The sequence below is a fragment of the Chiloscyllium punctatum genome, chromosome 7, assembly GCF_047496795.1.
Source record: "Chiloscyllium punctatum isolate Juve2018m chromosome 7, sChiPun1.3, whole genome shotgun sequence".
NCBI classification, from domain to species: Eukaryota; Metazoa; Chordata; class Chondrichthyes; order Orectolobiformes; family Hemiscylliidae; genus Chiloscyllium; species Chiloscyllium punctatum.
In genome coordinates, this window is record NC_092745.1 from 130,315,049 (window position 1) to 130,336,148 (window position 21,100).

General features: G+C 43.4%; 1 protein-coding gene across 1 annotated transcript in view; it reads right to left on the reverse strand.

Annotated features, from left to right (window-relative positions):
* Positions 1-375: 375 nt before the first annotated feature.
* The window catches only part of LOC140479490 (atrial natriuretic peptide receptor 2-like), a 103,373-nt gene continuing 82,648 nt past the window's right edge, over positions 376-21,100 (reverse strand). The window contains exons 22-23 of the mRNA XM_072573323.1: positions 11,745-11,836; positions 376-1,014 (exon numbers count right to left, since the gene is read on the reverse strand). Of these exons, the coding sequence (XP_072429424.1) occupies positions 955-1,014; positions 11,745-11,836 (152 nt within the window). The 3' untranslated portion in view covers positions 376-954. The remainder of the gene's footprint in view (positions 1,015-11,744; positions 11,837-21,100) is intronic.

The window sequence follows — 21,100 nt, forward strand, 5'->3', positions numbered from 1 at the left end:
ATAAACAGTACATCTTTGGCAAAAATAAATAATAATCTGAAAAATTGAATCCTTTTAAGTTATTCCAGAGATGATAGGAAACCAGCAATAGGGAATAGCCTACAGGTAACATGAAGAAATATAGTGTGACAACCTAGAGAAAGTGAGGATTGCAGATGCCGCCTGACCCACTGTGCTTTTCCAGCACCACACTCTTGACTCTGATCTCCAGCATCTGCAATACTCACTTTCTCTAGGTTGTCACACTATATTTCTTCATGTTACCTGTAGGCTATTCCCTATTGCTGGTTCCTATCATCTCTGGAATAACTTAAAAGGATTCAATTTTTCAGATCACCTGATGAAGGAGCGACGCTCCAGAAGCTGGTGCTTCCAATTAAACCTGTTGGACTATAACCTGGTGTTGTGTGGTTTTTAACTTTGGCTAATTAAGAAGTGATAAAGATGTCAGACATTGAGAAGAAATGAGAAAGAAGAGTGCGTGAGTTACTTGTGCATACCAGCTATCCAACTGTCCTCCTGTAGATTCAATCAGTCCATATTACATGTCATCGCCATATACTTTTCCTTTATAATGCATGTCTTTTAATACATTGCAAAGTTTGATAAAGATTGGAATTAAAATGATGGGCCAAAGGGCCTTTTACTGATTGTTTAAATTATTGATAGCAACGACAAATTCTGCTTAAACTATCAAGAAACTTGAAGTGTTAAAGTTACAACAGTAGGCGACTGACACAAAAGTACAGAGCTAATACAAAATCAAAGTTATGAACAATCTTTGACAATATTAACTTGATACAGTCCTATTTATACACCGTACAAAACAAATATGATTACAAAGCCTTGCATTGGACATTAGATGGGATATTTAATGTTGTAAAAGTTTTGTAGAGTGCAGAACTGCATTCTTTAGCTGGAAATGACTAGTTTTGAACTTCCTCTGTCTGTGATTTACTGTGTTCCATCACACGTTTTCCCTTCCAGCCACCATGTGGTCATCTCTCCTTTACCCTAAAGAGGAAAATATAGCATCTGGTGACTTTGATGTTTAAATCAATCTGAAATCAATTAACTGACAATGAAATAAATCTTTTCCAATGCTTAGCTTTATTCAAGAGTCCAAATTGTTGGTTTAGCAGCAGGCAATTGACCAAAAATATGTCTTATCAACTTTATTTTGTTTTCTGCTTTGAGAAAACACAATTGTGTTTTGTGATAATCAAAACTAACCAGAAAGCAGTTTTCACGATACAGATTATTTCTTAAATAAGACAATTTAATTTTCATTTTTACATCCTAATTTCCATTTAAGAACAGGAGGAGGCGATTCAACTCCTCATACCTGCCCTGCTTTCCATTTAGATCATGGGTGATCTATATCTTAACTACCTACCAGCCTCTGTTCCATAATTTTTAATACCCTCACCTAACAAAAAGTTCACAATCTCAGTCTTGATACTTTTGAATGAGCCTCCACAACATTTGTTTGGTTGAAACCACTGGGATGTACAGTTACCAGTGGATGAAAGATTCCCCAATCTGCTGACTGTTAACATTGTGCATGAATTGTGGTTGGGAAGTGGACTAAAGCAGGTGATAGTGGCCATGAAGCATATTTACAACTGCACCAAAGTTATGAACAATCTTTGACAATATTAAAACTTACCCCTCCCAGCAGTGAGGATGGCTAATGTGGGAAATGGAAAACTGCAATTTAGGCACAACAGGGACTGCTCATCCTTGGTTTAAGATAAATCGCATCCCAGACCCCATCACTACCACTGCCTTCTTCATTGTCAGTATGTCCTTAATAGAGCCTCCAGCATCATCTTACTTTCTTCAACAGACCCTCAGTCCATGTCCACATCTCAGTCAAATCATTGTTTTTTCCTCTTCTGTTTTTACCTTCAATTTGTTCTTTAATTATTGTCATGACAAGACTTCCAGGTCTTTATTACTTTTGACTAAGTTCTGTCTCTCTTTCTCTCTTCTCTCTCTTAACTCCTTAGCAATACTTATGATTCCTGAACTTTGACTCTTCATCTTACTTTGTTTTATTGTCTTTTCAAATGGTTCTGGGTATCATCTGCCAAACTCACATTTTAATTCTCCTTTCATTCTCTTCGGAATCAAACTCTCACATCCATAGAGCGCAACACACACTACTCTCTGGACTAGATATTTTTTAAAATTTCACGCTCATGCTTAAACTCCTAGTCACTACTTAAATCACTGTCACACACCTTGCTAAAGCTAATTAATCTGGATTTCATTCTTGTGTGGACCTTGGTGTTTATCATCAAACCAAGGTAATTGAAATTGAGCAAAACATGTAGCCACAATCCTTGTTCTTCGTTTCCTCCATGGAGGGTCTGTTTCTGTGCTGTACATCTCTATGACTCTTTTGTCCTGAACTCTTGAGAGATCTGCACTGAGTTGATAGGGAAAAGCTGTACCCACTGTTAAGATGATGGGGAACCAAAGGGCACAAGTTATCGCAAAAGTTTCTCACACAGTGAGTATTAGGATCTGAAATGTATGGAAGTGCAGTGGAGACAAATTTCATTGAGGCATTCAAGAGATCATTAGATGATTACTTAAATAGGAACAATGTGTGAGGTCATGGGGAAAAGGTACGGTTTTGACAACAAGTTGAAATGGCCAGAACTCAGAGTAGACACAATGGGCTGAATAGCCTCCTTTCACACTATTATAAATCTGTAAGAACTCTGCGTTCCTCCAATTCTGGCATCTTGTACATTTTCATCTTTCGACCTACCATTGGTGGCCATGCCTTCAGCTGGCTAAGCTCTGGAATTTCCTCCCTAAACCTCTCCAGTTCTTGCTTCTCCTTTTAGACTTTTCATCCCACACTCTCCCATCCTAACATCTCTTTAGGTGACTCAATGCCAAACCTTTGGGGCGGCGCAGTGGCTCAGTGGTTAGCTCTGCTGCCTCTCGGCGCCCGGTACCAGAGTTTGATTCCCACCTCAGGCAACTGTCTGTGTGGAGTTTATACATTCTCCCTGTGTCTGAATGGTTTTCCTCCATGTGCTGCAGTTTCCTCCCACAATCCAAAGATGTGCAGGTCATGTGAGTTGGCCATGCTAAATTGCCCATAGCGTTAGATGCATTAGTCAGGAGTAAGCCTAGGGTAGTGGAGTGGGTAAGGTGGGTTACTCTTCGGAGGGTCGGTGTGCACTTGTTGGGCCAAATGGCCTGTTTCCACACTCTAGGGGATCTAAAAAAAAGCCCTTGGGAAGCCACTTGGAACTAGTTCCTCGTCAGTCAAAGGCCCAATAAAATACCACTTACTGTCATTGTTGCTTATTGACTACACGTATTAAAACTTTGATGCTCCTCAAGATCACATGACACAAATACACCATCAACCTCTCTATTTCAACCAAATGCAACTTAGAGTTTTAAGGAAGAAGGGTTTCCTCCCTCATTAATAACTGAGCTATGCAGATTGGGGAGCCTTTTATTCAAATCTCAGTTTGATAATCTGAGGTTTTGTGGCACTGGGACATGGGAAATTGCCTTTGCAAAAGCAAAAGATGAAGAAGGGGAAATAATCAGCCAAGGTTCCTGCTTCCTAGTCAATTGAAATTTAAAGCTTTGGCTCAAAAACCCTCCTCCACTCGTGCCACATAGACCACTAACAGCCAAATTGGGATTATCACCCTCTCCCTCCCCACCCACCTTTGTACTTGTCAGCTTGCCACTCTTAAGAGGATGTACGGCAAGATTCCGAAACGTTTTCCCACAGAGAGCCCATTTCAAGACTTGAAAATTGTCACAACCCCTCAGTAAATATTGAGAAGTGAGTGTGGGGAGGATGAAGGGGAGGAATACCTGTGGGGGAAAGAGGGGCATACAGAAGGAGGATAAATTGAGTTCCACAATGGCCATTGCATGACCTCATTTGAGACCCTGACCCCACTTTTGGAAGCTCTGCATTTGGGATTGGGATACTGACTCAGGACAGGCAAACGTTGACAACAGGAAGTATAGAATGGAAATTGAACATTCAACATAAAAAACAAGTTCTGCTGCATATCAAAGGTCTCCAATCATGTTATAGAATCATAGTGTAACAGGAGTAGGCCATTCAGCCCTGCAAGCCTGCTTCATCATTCTAGGCCGTAGGTGATCACCTACCTCAAAACAATTTTCTGTCCTATCTCCTTATCACATAATGCCATTAGTAACTGGAAATTTATCGATCTCCATCTTGGATTTACACAATGACTGACCCTGCCTAACTCTCTGGGGTAAAGAATTCCAAGATTTACCACCTGAAGAAACTCCTCCTCATCTCAGACCTATTTGGCTTGCCTTTTATCTTGAGACTACGTCTCCTGGTTCTAGACCCACAGATAGGGGATACACCCTTTCTGCATCTACTCTGTCCATCTCTCGAAGAATTTTGTATGTTTCTATGAGATCGCCTTTCGTTTTTCTAAATTCCAGAGAATATTAATCCAGCCTCCTCAAACTCTGCTCATACAACAGTGCCATCATCTCAGTCAATGATTAACAGTCAACATATTTTTTGAAACATATACAATCTGAGGGCTTTTGAAGAATCTAGAACGAGGAATTACTGTCTAAAATTAAGGGCCCTTGCATGTAAGATGGATATGAAAAGAAATTTCTTCTCTCACAGGGTTGTTAGTCTCTGGAACTCTCTTCCCTAGAGAGGATTGGAGGATGGGTCTCGGAGCTCTGATTGACAGGGAGTTGAAGGTATGGGCAAACAGGAAAATGACATTAAGGCTGTCATTAGCTTCAGCATGACCTTGTTGAATAATAGAGCAAGTTTGATGGGCTGAATGGCCTACTTTTTAACACTGCCTTTTTTAATGATGTTATTCATTTGAGTGGGAGCAGCGGCTGAGGAAAAATGAACCTGGGAGACTACAGCTAAGGTAAGACAGTTTGTTTCAAAATTACTTACCTGTAGCGGGCAGCGGTGTTTTTTTTTTCTCTCTCTTCACAAAAAGAGCGGGAGCAGCAGAGGAAGTGACGGCAAACAGAGGGGCAGCCGGGAAGGAGAACGGTGAGTATAAATACTCACCCTTTAATCACCAACGGTCATTTGAGTGGGAGCAGCAGCCGAGGAAAAACGAACCCGGGAGACGACAGCTAAGGTAAGACAGTTTGTTTCAAAATTACTTACCTGTAGCGGGCAGCGGAAGTGAGGTTGGAGCGCATAGCTGGGCGGGAAGGCAAGTGATTAGTATTTGAGTGGGTGTGTTCTAGACCCCAGGTCCTACTTTCATAGGGCCTCCCTCCCACCCTCCTCCTCTAACCTAACTTTAAAGTCCACAGGTTATTGACTCAGTGTTCTTGTTTTTGGAGACAGTGTACAGTCATGGCAGCGCAGGCGGTGGAATGTTCCTCCTGCAGGATGTTTGAGGTAGGGGTGACCACCGATACTCCTGCCGACTTCGTGTGCAGGAAATGCAGTCAGATCCTGATCCTCACCGAACGAGTTAGGGAACTGGAACTGGAGCTGGATGAACTGAGGATTATTCGAGAGGCTGAGAGGGTGATCGATAGAAGCTACAGGGACATAGTTACGCCGGAGAACAGAGGTAGCTGGGTAACAGTTAGAGGTGGGAAGGGGAAGAAGCAGGCAGTGCAGGGTTCCCCTGTGGTCGTTCCCCTAAAAAATAAGTATGCAGCTTTGGAAATTGTTGGGGGGGACAGCCTTGCAGGTGTAAGCTGCAGTGAAGGGGTCTGTGGCTCTGAGATTCAGAAGGGAAAGGGGGAGAAGAGGAGAGCGCTAGTTATAGGGGACTCTCTAGTTAGAGGGACGGACAGGCGGTTCTGTGGACATGGGCGAGACTCTCGGATGGTTTGTTGCCTCCTGGGTGCTAGGGTCCGAGACATCTCGGACCGTGTCTTCAGAATCCTTAAGGGGGAGGGTGTGCAGCCAGAAGTCGTGGTACACATTGACACCAATGACATAGGTAGGAAGAGGGGTGGGGAGGTCATTCAAGAGCTCAAGGAGTTAGGCTGGAAGCTAAAAGCTAGGACAGACAGAGTCGTCATCTCTGGGTTGTTGCCGGTGCCACGTGACAGAGAGGCAAAGAATAGGGAGAGAGTGCAGTTGAACACGTGGTTGCAAGGATGGTGTAGGAGGGAGGGCTTCAGATATTTGGACAATTGGACTGCATTCTGGGGAAGGTGGGACCTGTATAAACAGGACGGGTTGCACCTGAACCAGAAGGGCACCAATATCCTGGGGGGTAGGTTTGCTAGCACTCTTCGGGGGGGTTTAAACTAATTTGGCAGGGGGATGGGATCCGGACTTGTAGTCCAGCAAGTAAGCTAGCTGTGTGTCAGGATGTCCAAGACTGTAGGGAGGCTGTGGAGAAGGTAGCACTGACAGGGACTACTTGCGGACACAGAGATGGGCTCAAGTGCGTATACTTCAATGCAAGGAGTATCAGAAATAAGGTGGGTGAACTTAAGGCGTGGATCAGTACCTGGGACTACGATGTTGTGGCCATCACGGAAACATGGATAGATGAGGGACAGGAATGGCTGTTGGAGGTTCCTGGTTACAGATGTTTCAGTAAGATTAGGGAGGGTGGTAAAAAAGGAGGGGGGGTGGCATTGCTAATTAGAAATGGCATAACGGCTGCAGAAAGGAAGTTTGAGGGGGATCTGCCTCTGGAGGTAGTATGGGCTGAAGTCAGAAATAGGAAAGGAGCAGTCACCTTGTTGGGTGTTTATTATAGGCCCCCCAATAGCAGCAGAGATGTGGAGAAACAGATTGGGAAACAGATTTTGGAAAGGTGCAGAAGCCACAGGGTCGTAGTCATGGGCGACTTCAACTTCCCAAATATTGATTGGAAGCTCTTTAGATCAAGTAGATTGGATGGGGCGGTGTTTGTGCAGTGTGTCCAGGAAGCTTTTCTAACGCAGTATGTAGATTGTCCAACCAGAGGGGAGGCCATATTGGATTTGGTACTCGGTAATGAACCGGGACAAGTGGTGGGCTTGTTAGTGGGTGAACATTTTGGTGATGGTGACCACAATTCTGTGACTTTCACCTTGGTTATGGAGAGAGATAGGTGCGCACAACAAGGAAGTTTTTACAATTGGGGGAAGGGAAATTACGATGCTGTAAGACAGGATTTGAGGAGCATACGTTGGGAGCATAGGCTGTCAGGGAAGGATGTGGTGGAAATGTGGAACTTTTTCAAGGAGCAGATACGACGTGTCCTTGATATGTATGTACCGATCAGGCAGGAAAGAAATGGTCGTGTGAGGGAGCCTTGGTTGACGAGGGAGGTTGAATGTCTAGTAAAGAGGAAGAAGGAGGCTTACATAAGGTTGAGGAAACAAGGTTCAGACAGAGCAGTGGAGGGATACAGGATAGCCAGAAGGGACCTGAAGAAAGGGATTAGGAAAGCTAAGAGAGGGCATGAAAAATCCTTGGCGGATAGGATCAAGGATTGCAGTACCGTTGGCAATGATCTTCTCGTCTTCACTGGCAACGGGGGTGGTACCAGGGGACTGGAGAGTAGCGAATGTTGTGCCCCTGTTCAAAAAAGGGAATAGGGATAACCCCGGGAATTACAGGCCAGTTAGTCTTACTTCTGTGGTAGGCAAAGTAATGGAAAGGGTACTGAGGGATAGGATTTACGAGTATCTGGAAAGACACTGCTTGATTAGGGACAGCCTGCACGGATTTGTGAAGGGTAGGTCTTGCCTTACAAGTCTTATTGAATTCTTCGAGGAGGTGACCAAGCATGTGGATGAGGGTAGAGCAGTGGATGTAGTGTACATGGATTTTAATAAGGCATTTGATAAGGTTCCCCATGGTAGGCTTATGCGGAAAGTCAGGAGGCATGGGATAGAGGGAAATTTGGCCAATTGGATAGAAAACTGGCGAACCGGTCGAAGTCAGAGAGTGGTGGTAGATGGTAAATATTCAGCATGGAGTCCAGTTACAAGTGGAGTTCCGCAGGGATCAGTTCTGGGTCCTCTGCTGTTTGTAATTTTTATTAATGACTTAGATGAGGGAGTCGAAGGGTGGGTCAGTAAATTTGCAGATGATACAAAGATAGGTGGAGTTGTGGACAGTGAGGAGGGCTGTTGTCGGCTGCAGAGGGACTTAGATATGATGCAGAGCTGGGCTGAGGAGTGGCAGATGGAGTTCAACCCTGCCAAGTGTGAGGTTGTCCATTTTGGAAGAACAAATAAGAATGCGGAATACAGGGTTAATGGTAGGGTTCTTGGTCAGGTGGAGGAACAGAGGGATCTTGGGGTCTATGTACATAGATCTTTGAAGGTTGCCACTCAGGTGGATAGAGTTTGTAAGAAGGCCTATGGAGTATTAGCGTTCATTAGCAGAGGGATTGAATTCAAGAGTCGTGAAGTGATGTTGCAGCTGTACAGGACTTTGGTTAGGCCACATTTGGAGTACTGTGTGTAGTTCTGGTCGCCTCACTTTAGGAAAGATGTGGAAGCTTTGGAGAGGGTGCAGAGAAGATTTACCAGGATGTTGCCTGGAATGGAGAGTAGGTCGTACGAGGATAGGTTGAGAGTTCTCGGCCTTTTCTCGTTGGAACGGCGAAGGATGAGGGGTGACTTGATAGAGGTTTATAAGATGATCAGAGGAATAGATAGAGTAGACAGTCAGAAACTTTTTCCCCGGGTACATCAGAGTGTTACAAGGGGACATAAATTTAAGGTGAAGGGTGGAAGGTATAGGGGAGATGTCAGGGGTGGGTTCTTTACCCAGAGAGTGGTGGGGGCATGGAATGCGCTGCCCGTGGGAGTGGTAGAGTCAGATTCATTGGCGACCTTTAAGCGACATTTGGATAGGTACATGGATGGGTGCTTAATCTAGGATAGAAGTTCGGCACAACATCGTGGGCCGAAGGGCCTGTTCTGTGCTGTATTGTTCTATGTTCTATGTTCTATGTTCTAATCGGAAACTAATACTGAATTGGGGTTCATTCTGACAGCACAGCGTCTTCCAATTTTTTAACTGTACCGTTAAACCATTCTCTGCAAGCGATGATATTCTAACCACAATGCAGGCAGACAGATAGCCTGGATACAGCATAAAGTTACTTCAGGGCTGCTAACCATTCCAGAAGAGTCAAGCAGTAGGCTGGAAGAACACAGCAAGCCAGACAGTATGAGGCAGTGGAGATGTCGATTGAAGAATGACTGAAGAAGGGTTAGACCTGAAACGTTGACTTCTCCACCTCCTGATGCTGCCTGGCCTGCTGTATCCTTCCAGCCTCCTGTTTGTCTACCTTCAATTCCAGCATCGACAGATCTTTTAGCTCTAACCCTTCCAAAATGGCTGTGTGTCTATTGGAATTGGTATCTATCTCCAGATGGTTCTTGAAAGCATCCCAGAAAATTTGCTGAAAGTAAATAGGGATGGGGAGTTTCTGTCAAGAAGCCAGAAGAGATGGGTGCTGAGGGCCACCAGGTGTTCGCAGAGCAAAAGCTCTCTGTCCCAGTATCCCACCCCATCTCCACAAGAGCTGGCTTGAGGCCTGGGCTCTCTTGATGGACCCTGGGAATTACTAGAAACCTTCTTCCCTGCTCCAGAGCCTCTGGGCCCTTGCATGTAAGGGCCCTTGCTTACAGGTAGGCAGTACCACATCACCCTGCAGGCCAGAGATCATTGTCCTTGTAGGGACACTACCCGTTCCTGGTAAGAGGGAAGACCAGAGTTCGGCTTGAAGATAAATTCTCACTGATCCAGGGCTGGGGGGGTGGGGAGGTGGGGAGCAGACCCAGAAAGCACCCAGCTGGAGCAGATAGCCCAAGGTCACAGGCATCCGGTCTCCAGTAAAATATTTTACTCTTGATAAAAATGTACAAACTCCCTGCCAAGTAAAAGCAGTCTGAAAGAGAGACAGTATTGCGGAGGGTGATCTCTGCTGACAGCAGTAATTGGGGAGCATGTGTATCTTCTTTTGAGCTGCAAATGGTGCAATTAGTTGCAACATTTCCAATTTCGGAACAGCTGAGCCTTCCAGGGATCTTAAAGTGGCAGCCAGCTGTGTGCTCTCACTAATACCATCTTTAGCTTTCTCCCCCTGGGAATGAACCACACAATATGGCCTGCTGATTCACTGATGTGGTACGCACATTTGGCCTACAGATCATTCCAATAAAATCTTTTTCTGCCCAAAGGAATTGCAGCCACTGAGACACGGATTTAGTGGGTGATATGATTATTCCCAGTTTTGCGAAACTGGTTTTAAGCCCAACACTGGTTCAGCATAAGTTCGGAGCAGGCGTGTCTTCCACATTGTTCACCAAGTCAAACTAATGTGTGGTACTGAGGGTGTGCTGCACTATTGCAGAGACATAATGGGCAGAGTGGCCTCTGTGTTATAACAGCTCTCTTGTCAATTAATTTCATTACTAATCTAGATACTCTGTAATGTTGTGGTGACATGAGTCTGAATCTTACCTTGGCAGATAGTGGAATATCAACCATAAGACTTTAAGATATAGGAACAGAATTAGGCCATTCAGCCCATTGAATCTGCTCTGCCATTGGTCATTTGCGAAATGTTTCTTAAACCCATTCTCCTGCCTTCTTCCTGTAATCCTTGATCCCCTTACTAATCAAGTACCCAGTTATCACTCTCTCATAGGAACACAAGCATTCAATAAAACTCATTAAAATAACTCAATTAAAATTTGGAATGTAGAGCCTAATGGTGGCTATGAAACCATTGCCAAGTGTCATATAAATCCATCTGGTTCACTAATGTCCTTTAGGGAAGGAATCTGCTATCTTTTCCTGGTCTGGCCTACATGTGTCTCCAGACCCAAAGCAAGGTGATCGACTCTTAAGCGCCCTCTGAGATCCGGATTGGCAACAATGCTAGTGACACCCACATCCCATGAATGAACTTTTTTGAAAAAAATTAATTGTAACATAAGAGCCTAATCTCACTATTTCACCAGCAGTGAGGGGGGACTCACCAGGTTATGAAGCAATACAAGCAAACTCAACCGACCATTCCCATGGAAGAGATCCTTTGATAAAAGGCGCTTTGTGCCTGAGCAATAGTCAAGGTCTCAGTAAGGCAGAGGCATAAAAGCTGAGTATAGCCTTTCCTCTGACATCTCACCAATAAACCCAATCCTGCCCGAACCTAAATCTTTCCAGGGATTGAACAATCTAATGGAACACTCAGGAATGGGATTTTCTGAGGTCAACCGTATTGATTAAATGTCTCCCTTGGAATTAAGCATCCCTGTGGTAAGGTTCCTATTGCCGTTTAGGAGCTTCATTCCTTGGAGCTTTGGGGGGGAAGGCGGCAGTGGTGAGGTTTAGAAGGTGTGAGCAGATTAGTGTTGGAAGCCAGCTTCTTCCTATAAATTACATTCTGCGTAGTCTGACTGTAGTAATTGTATTGGAGGTCAGCCAACTAGACTTCATAGAACGTGAGTTCCTAGATTGGGACTGTTAATCTGGTCCAAACAAGGAGTCCTGGCTGATATAAAAATGCTGAGTGTTAGGGATACTGACACTCTGGTGCCTGACTGTACACAAGCCAGTCCTAAAGTCAAGGACCATTCGTGTGTCAATAAAGGTTAATGGGATACCAGCCTCTGTGAAGTTATTTCACTGACAATCCTGAAAGAACTCCTTCCTTGCTACTGGCAAGGGCAAGTTTTGGTTCTAAAGGTATATATGAATAATTTCTGATGAATCCAGTAGAGAATCTTACCTTTACAAGCAGTGGACCGCGACATTTGAGAATATAGCCCCCAGTTTCATTCAGGAGTTCAGAAGAACTGGAGCTGCATTGTATCTTTAAAGCTAAAAATAAAAGTTGCAAATAAATAATAAAGCTCATGAAAGTGATGTTCATTTTTCATTATAGGTAATCCAATTCTGAAATGATGTTCAATAGATTGACAATAGTACACACATTCACGTTTCCTCCATCTTAATAAGATGAGGATCAGGAGTAGGCCATTCAACCCATCGAGTTCATTCAGTAAAATTGCAGCTGCTGTGATAATCTTCAACTCCATTTTCCTTCTCATTTATTTTCGCTTCAATACCTTACAGCCTTCAGGGCTCTACATCAAGTTTAACAATTTCAGAGCATGAACACGGCATTTCAAGTGTAACTGACCCTTTGTCAAAGCTTTGTCTAGCTTTGACAAAAGGTCAGTTAGACTCAAAACTTCAGCTCTTTTCTCTCCTTACAGATGCTGCCAGACCTGCTGAGATTTTCCAGCATTTTCTCTTTTGGTTTCAGATTCCAGCATCCGCAGTAATTTGCTTTTATTCCATGTCTATTACCCCCCACCCCCACAACCCCAGATCCTGTCATGTGATGGGCTGCTTTCAACATGGCCAACCCATGTTCAACTACTCACGGTGCCTGTTATCTCCTATTTAGCTTCTCTTCTCCCATGGCTTCATATCATCAATCCTTCTGCCTGCCCACTCTTTTTTCCATGCTTTCTCCACCTCCCACCATCAGTATCAATGCCCCTTTCTTAAACAAAAGCTAAAATTGCTGGAAAAGCTTAATAGGTCTGGCAGCATCTATGGAAAGAAATCAGAGTTAATATTTCAGGACAAGTTCCTCAGGCACTGAGGCTCACTCAAGCCAAAATGTTAACTTCAACTTCTCTCCACAGTTGCTGCCAGACCTGCTGAGCTTTTCCAGCAACTTCTATTCTTGTTTCTGATTTACAGCACCCACAGTTCTTTGAGTTATATCAGGAAGACCTTGTCTGTGAGAAAAGTTAGAAATAGTTTTAGGATGGTGTCAATAATCTCAATACTAACTGTGAATGAAGATATCACAATCCTTTTTATCCCTATATGTATCCTTAGCAACTTTCATCTTTTCTTAAACAGATATTTGTCTGCTTGGCTTTTGAAGAATAAATTGCAATGTGTAATTAATAAAATGTATTTGAGTCTTGCCTTTCCAGTACCTGTGAAATTGAAACAGAGCGAATCTTCCCCTGTCATAAATAATGAGTGTATCGATCTGTGCAGCTGCTGTGTGTTAATTTGATATCTCCACCAGGTTCTAGAAAACAATGCTTGCTAATCATGATTTCAGGGAGAATGTTCCACACTTCAATCCAAGAGCAGCATGAAATGGCCAAAATATCACCTTGTCAGTTGCATATACACAATAGCGTCATGAGTGGGATTCATTCTGTGGCTGTTTACGTGAGATAACTGTAATAGCTGTGATCTCGATCTAGTAATGTTATAGAGAGCCATAGAGTCATGGAAACAGACCCTTCAGTCCAACCAATTCATGCTGAATATTACCTCAAACTAAACTAGTCCCACCTCCATGCTCTGAGCCCTCCAAACCTTTGTTATTCAGGTACTTATTCAGATGTCCTTTAAACATTATAATTGTACCCGCTTCCAACACTCCCTCAGGATGTTCATTCCACAAGCGAACCACTCCATGCATAAAAAAATTGTCCCTCATATATTTTTTTAAAACTTGCTTCTCTCACCTTAAAAATATGCAGCTTGAACTGCTGCAGTCCATGTATTGTAGGTAAGTATGTGTGAAGATACATTGTCCTTTTGTTCTCAATCAGTATGTAAGGGTTTTTTTTATGAGAATAATTCCTACCAGAGTAATATTTAAAAAGTCAGTTTCATGTCCCCAGTACAAAGGAAACACATTTAGTACTAAAAAGGCCCATTAACCTATGTTGACTGTGCCCCTTCTCAAGGGGCAACTAGGGACGGGTAATAAATGTTGACTCATCCAGTGAAACCCACATCCCGCAAATACATGTTTTAAAAATGCTGAGTGAACCAACTGTCGCCTGTTTTGGCTTTTGTTTGCTATTATTTGAAGCCTGCATCCTCTAGTTAACAACATATGTGTGATATACACTCTTTCCCTTGCCTGCTCTATTAAAACCCTAATTAAATATTCACATTCTCAAAATGTTTTCTTCAGAAACAAAGAGTAAAGTAGTGGATGATTCCAGCCAGTGTAGATACTGTTACCATGCAAATGCTAATGCGCTCATCACCTTCAAACAGAAGATGAATTCTAATACCATAAGAATTAGGAATAGGAGTAGGCCATTCAGCCCCTCAACACTGTTCCACCATTTAACATGATTGTATCTGATCTCAGCCTCACCTCCACTTTCCTGCCTGCTCTCCATAACCCTCCATCCCATTACGAATTAAAAATCTTTCCATCTCCTCCTTAAAGTTACTCAACGTCCCAGCATCCACCTCACTCTGGGGGAGTGAAGATTGAGAAATCGGATTTAGAAATGAGGCAACATAGGCCACAATCGAAGGACTGATCAGGCCAAAAGAGTTGAGCAGAATCTTCCCCTTTGGGGGAAGCAGTGGGTAAGGAGTCAGGAGGGAAGATAATCAGCTGGCTTAACATCAAGAAGATCTGAGCTACTTTCTCAGGTCGACCACTAGAATTATGTTCTGATCAGGAAAGGATTTGCATTCCACTCATAATCAAGAATGTGAAGTGGTCAGTTTGGGATTAGTTAGGGGTTTCTTCATGCCACCTCAATGACTGAGACAGTGAGAACACTGACAGACTGACTGCCTTCCTGATGGGTGTCATGACCCCTCCTATCTGTTGGGTTTGGTAAGAGGGAGGGGTGGGGTATCTCTCAATCTGCCCCTAATCTGGGTTACAGTTGGGTTCAAAGATGTAGCAGCTGTATCAAAGCCAGTTCCTGATCTTGCATCTGTCTCACCTCACACTGTGAGCCTTTCCAACCCGGTGATCTCCCCCTCCTTCCTGGAAGGCCCACACCTCCTGTGCCCACTGCTTTTGCACTGCTCTGTTGCCTTGGAATGGTTCACTGCAGCAACTAGGCAAAAGTGAAGAGTCAAGAGTGTGGTGCTGGAAAAGCACAGCAGGTCAGGGCGGCATCTGAGGAGCAGGAAAATCAACATTTCGGGCAAAAGTCTTTCATCAGCACTTCAATTACCGAAGAAGGGTTTTTGCCCGAAATGTCGATTTCCCTGCTCCTCAGACTCTGCCTGACCTGCTGCGCTTTTCCAGCAGCACACTCTCAACTCACAGCAGCAGCTGACCTCTGACTGGCCAGAATATTTGGGGAAGGGGGCAGGACACAGCTATCTCGAGCAGCAATCTAGCAGATCACAGGTGATCTCTTTCGAACCTGATAGGTTCTGGCTGGGTTTCTGATTCACTGGTAGTGGTTCTCATGTCTCTTTCCATATTCTGTTTGTCACCACATTGAAACTAAAATACCTGATAAGTCCATTTCCCTCCCACAATGCTGCCCGATCGATTGTGTATTTCCAGCATTTTTGTTTCAATTGTTGTGTTGTCATGGAAATCCAACTAATACAAATCAAGTCCTTTTGGGAAAGGCACACTGCTGACCTCACACTAGGATATGTGTGACTCCAGTCCCATACCATGCCAACAGGATCACAGAAGTCTTATAGCACAGATGCAGCTCATTGGACCCGTCAGGCCTGCACCAGCTATCTTCCCCAGTGCCTTTTCCCCAGAAGTCCACATACTATCTCCATTCAAATACTTATCCAAACTCCACGGTGCTGGCCCTTCTCACAAGAAATCATAATTGTCTACTGTGCCTACGGAAGGATGTTAATGCATTGGGAACAGTTCAGAGAAGGTTCATAGAGTCATACAGTGCAGAAACAGATAATAGACAATAGACAATAGGTGCAGGAGTAGGCCATTCTGCCCTTCAAGCTAGCACCACCATTCATTATGATCATGGCTGATCATCCTCAATCAGTATCCTGTTCCTGCCTTATTCCCATAACCCTTGATTCCACTATCCTTAAGAGCTCTATCCAACTCTTTCTTGAAAGTATCCAGAGACTGGGCCTCCACAGCCTTCTGGGGCAGAGCATTCCATACACCCACCACTCTCTGGGTGAAGAAGCTTCTCCTCAACTCTGTTCTAAGTGGCCTACCCCTTATTTTTAAACTGTGTCCTCTGGTTCGGGACTCACCCATCAGCAGAAACATGTTTCCTGCCTCCAGAGTGTCCAATCCTTTAATAATCTTTTACGTCTCAATCAGATCCCCTCTCAGACTTCTAAACTCAAGGGTATACAAGCCCAGTCACTCCAATATTTCAGCGTAAGATAGTCCCGCCATTCTGGGAATTAACCTCGTGAACCTACACTGCACTCCCTCAATAGCCAGAATGTCTTTCCTCAAACCCTTTGGACCCTTTGGCCCAACTAGTTAAGCTGACCATGTTCCTAAACTAAACTAGTTCCACCTGCCTGCACATGGCCCATATCCCTCCAAACCTTTCCTTTTCATGTATTTTTCCAAATGTCTGTTAAACATTGTAAGTTAACCTGCATCCACCACTCTCTCTGGACAGTTCATTCCACACACGAACCATTCTCTGTGTAAAAAGTTGCCATCATGTCCTTTTTAAATCTTTATCCTCTTAAAAACATGCTCCCCTAGTTTTGAACTCCCAGTCTATTTTTGTATCTCAAACCCTCCATTCCCAGCAATATCCCTGGAATGAATGGATTGCCTTATGACGAAAGCCTAGACAGGCTAGGCCTGAATCCTCTGGAGGTTAGAATTGTCAGAGGTGATGGAATTGAAACTGATAAGATCCTGTAGGAATTTGACTGGGTGGGCTTGGAAAAGGTTGATTCCTCTTGAGAGAGAATCCAGAAGTAGGCTCATTGTTTAAAAATAATGGGTCACCCATTTAAGACAGAGATGGTGAACCAGAGGGTTAAACCTATTTAGAATTACCCTCCTATTAAAGATGATATTGCTGGATTATTAATCCAGAAACTCAGCTAGCATTGTAGGGGCCTGGGTTCAAATTCTGCCACAGCAGATGGTAGAATTTGGATTCAACAAAAAAAATCTGGAATTAAAAATCTACAAAAGAGCAAGAAGCCATTGCCAGGAAAAAAAACCCCACCTTGTTCACTAACATCCTTCAGGGAAGGAAATTGGCCATCCTTACCTGCAATGCAGAACATGTGACTCAACAATATGGTTGACTCTCAACTGTGTTCTGAAATGGCCTAACAAGCCACTTAGTTGCATCAATTGCTATAAACAGTCGAAAAGCATGGCGTTGGAAAAGTGCAGCGGGTCAGGCAGCACCCTTCGGCTTATGTCCGAAATGTCAATTCTCCTGTTCCTTGGATGCTGCCTGTCCTGCTGGGCTTTTCCAGTGCCACACTCTCGACTCTGACTCTCCAGCAGATGCAGTGCTCACTTTCTCCTCAATTGCTATGAAGCCTCATGTGAACTGCAGCAGTTCAAGAAGGCAGCTCACCATCACCTTCTCAAGGGGCAACTAGGGAGGGGCAATAAATGCTGGACCCAGTCAATGACACCCACATTCCCCGAGAGAATAAAAAAAAGGTTTTAAAAAGGCAGGGGATGCAAAACATATAAATATTTTTAAGGCAAAGGTAGAGAGCTTTTTGATGGCCAAGGAGATGAAAGTTGATCAGATGAAAGTTGAGATAAAAGATAAAAATCGGATCAGCTATGATCTTATTGAATGGCAGACCAGGCTTGAAGGGCTGAGTAGCCCATTCTTGTTTCTTGCTTGTAACCTGAAATGTTAATATTTTTCTTGGTCTACAGGTAGTGTTTGATCTGTGTGCATGTAGTTCTTTGTTTTAATGTAAGGTTTCATTGGTATTGGCTTCATAGAATCGTAGAATTCATAGTATTGTAGAGTAGATGAAGGCCATTCAGCCCATTATGCCTATTCTGTTCTTCTGCCCCTTTGAATGCCCCCCCACCCCACACACACACACGTCTCCACACAATCCTCCACTTAGATATTGAGAATGTAAAGGACATGCAAAACAAAGTATAACAGCATTGAAGGAAGACCTCCTACTGATCAGGACTGTGCCAGCTCAGAAACAAATTATCTAGCCTCATCCCATTTTCCAGCACTTATCACATGTCCTTGGAGGTCACGAGAGGATATAACCACACAACAAATAAACAACAAACTGCTTCTTTTTTTGAGTTTTTTTTCTCAAAGTGCTGGAGCCAATTTCCTTGTTTTCTTGGAGCAGTCATTGCTGCTTTTGTAGGTTTTTTTTTGGAACTTTAAAAATAAGATAAAAAACAATGATACTTTAAACGGGATGAAACAGAGACAGCAGGAGGTGACATTTCAGGAGAGTGACCACATGGACAAGTTAGAGGAACAAACAGTACACTTGCACAGTTGACCAACTATGAAATTACAAACCTTTCTGTGACTCACTCTTGGTTTCAGAGCCTGATCAGCTAAGCATTTGATTTTAAGACTTACAAAACTTATACTTTTTTTTAGTACATCTATAAAAGTGAATAGGGTGTGGTTTTTTTTAATGTTTTACTGAGAGCTGTATTTTTATTTAATTTTTAATATAAAAGTTAGGTATTAAGTTATCCTACAGTAGTGTTTTCATGCAGTAAGATTATGCTAACACTGAGTTTTTGAGAAAGTGAGTTTTATTTGTCTTTTGAGTTGATTCTGGGTCTGTAGATTGTTAAAGGTGCAGAGATGGCTATAATAGAGTGATGTGGTCTTCCTATCAGATGTGTGAGATCAGAGAGAATTTCAATGTTCCTGGAGATTACATCTGCAGTAAAAGTTTTTTGTTGCAAATCCTGTTGGGTCACAAGGATTGGTTGAAGCGACAGTTAGAGGCAATGAAGAATTTACAGGAAGAACCAGGGGGTGTGATGGGTGACAGTTTCAAAAGAAAGAAAAACTGCAGATACAGACAGGTAGAGTTCAGAAATGATTTACAAGGATGTTGCCAGCGTTGGAGGGTTTGAGCTATAGGGAGAGGCTGAATAGGCTTGAGCTTTTTTTCCCTGCAGTGTCAGAGGCTGAGGGCTGACCTTACAGAGGTTTATAAAATCATGATGGGAATGGACAAGGTCCTTTTCCCAGGTGTAAGTGAGGACTGCAGACGCTGGAGATTAGAGTCAAAATTAGAGTGGTGCTGGAAATGCACAGCAGGTCAGGCAGCATCCGAGGAGCAGGAAAATCGAGCCCTGATGAAGGGCTCCTACCCGAAATGTCGATTTTTCTGCTCCGAAGGTCCTTTTCCCAGAATAGTGGAGTCTAAAACTAGAGGGCATAGGTTTACAGTTAGAGGGGAATGATTTAAAAGGGACCTGAGGGTAACCTTTTCAAACAGAAGGTGGTACGTGTATTGAATGAGCAGTCAGAGGAAGTGGTGGACGTGGGTACAATTGCAACATTTAAAAGGCATTTGGATGGAAAAATGAATGTGAAGGGTTTAGATGGATATGGGAAAATGCTGGCAAATGAGACTAGATCAGTTTAGGATATCTGGTCAGTGTGGATGAGTTGGACCAAAGGGTCTGTTTCCACACTGTACATCTCTGTGATTCGGTGACGATGACTCTAATTGATGCAGACTGAATGGGTTCAAGCAATGTGCCTGCAATGCTATCTGTTGACCACAATCACAGCGATAACATTGAAGACCAAGATTTTCAGAGCTGAATGCATTGTGTTCCGTAAGGACAGGCATGAATAAATTCACAAATAAATAACCCCAGTTGGCATTAATGATACAAAATGTTGAAAGGGCCATTAGGTTAAAATAAGGCTTTTGAATAACAGGCCTTTGATCACAGCTGTAGGGAGTGAAAACAAAGGAAATTAAACAGTATTCACAAAGCAATAGGTCCCTTTTACAACAGAGATTGCAAAGGATAAAACATCAAAGGGTTTTATAACAAAGCAACAATTTCAGGATGAGCAAAGAATAAAGACCCTGCAATGAGGTCGATATAAACCTCCTTACAGCCCACATTTGAGGATTGGAGGCTGATCAAATAATTGCTCACGTTAAACCCAGCAAAAACTAAAGCTTCATTCAGGGGGAGCATTAAAAAACCTTCAAATCCAGGAAGTGTGATTAGATTTGAATAAAGTTAAAGATCACACAGCACCAGGTTATAGTCCAGGCAGTGGCACTCTGGAAGCTAGTGCTTCCAAAATAAACCTGTTGGACTCTAACCTGGTGTTGTGTGATTTTTAACTTTGTCTACCCCAGTCCAACACCAGCATCTCCACATCGTAGGTTTGAATAAGCCGTGCTCATCATTTCCAGTTTAAAATAATTCCCACGGATGGAAGTTCTGAATGAGGAGGCTCATTGTGTACAATGCTGCATGAAATTTTCAGATAAATGTTTTGAAATCTAAGTTAATTAGAGTCACAGAGTAATAGAGATGCACAGCATGGAAACAGACCTTTTGGTCTAACCCGTCCGTGCCGACCAGATATCCCAACCCAATCTAGCCCCACCTGTCAGCACCCAGCCTATATCATTCCAAACCCTTCCTATTCATTTACCCAACCAAATGCCTTTTCAATGTTGCAATTGCAGCAACCTCCACCACTTCCTCTGGCAGCTCATTCCATACATGCACCACCCTCTGTGTGAAAAAGTTGTCCCTTAGGTCTCTTTTATATCTTTCCCCTCTCACCCTAAACCTATGCCCTCTCGTTCTGGACTCCCCCACCCCTGGGAAAAGACTTTTTCTATTTACCCTATACATATACCCTACTTACCCTATTTACCCTCATAACTTTGTAAACTTCTATAAGGTCACCCCTCAGCCTCCGACACTCCAGGGAAAACAGCCCCAGCCTGTTCAGCCTCCCCCTATAGCTCAAATCCTCCAACCCTGGCAACATCATTGTTAATCTTTTCTGAACCCTTTCAAGTTTCACATCTTTCCAATAGGAAGGAGAACAGAATTGCACGCAATATTCCAACAGTGGCCTAATCAATGTCCTGTACAGTCCCAACTCCTGGACTCAATACTCTGACCAATAAAAGAAAGCATACCAAACACCTTCTTCTCTATCCTATCTACCTGCGACTCCACTTTCAAGGAGCTATGAATCTGCATTCCAAGATCCCTGTTCAGCAACACTCCCTAGGACCTTACCATTAAATGTATAAGTCCTGTTAAAATTTGCTTTCCCAAAATGCAACACCTCGTAGTTAACTGAATTAAACTCCATCTGCCACATCTCA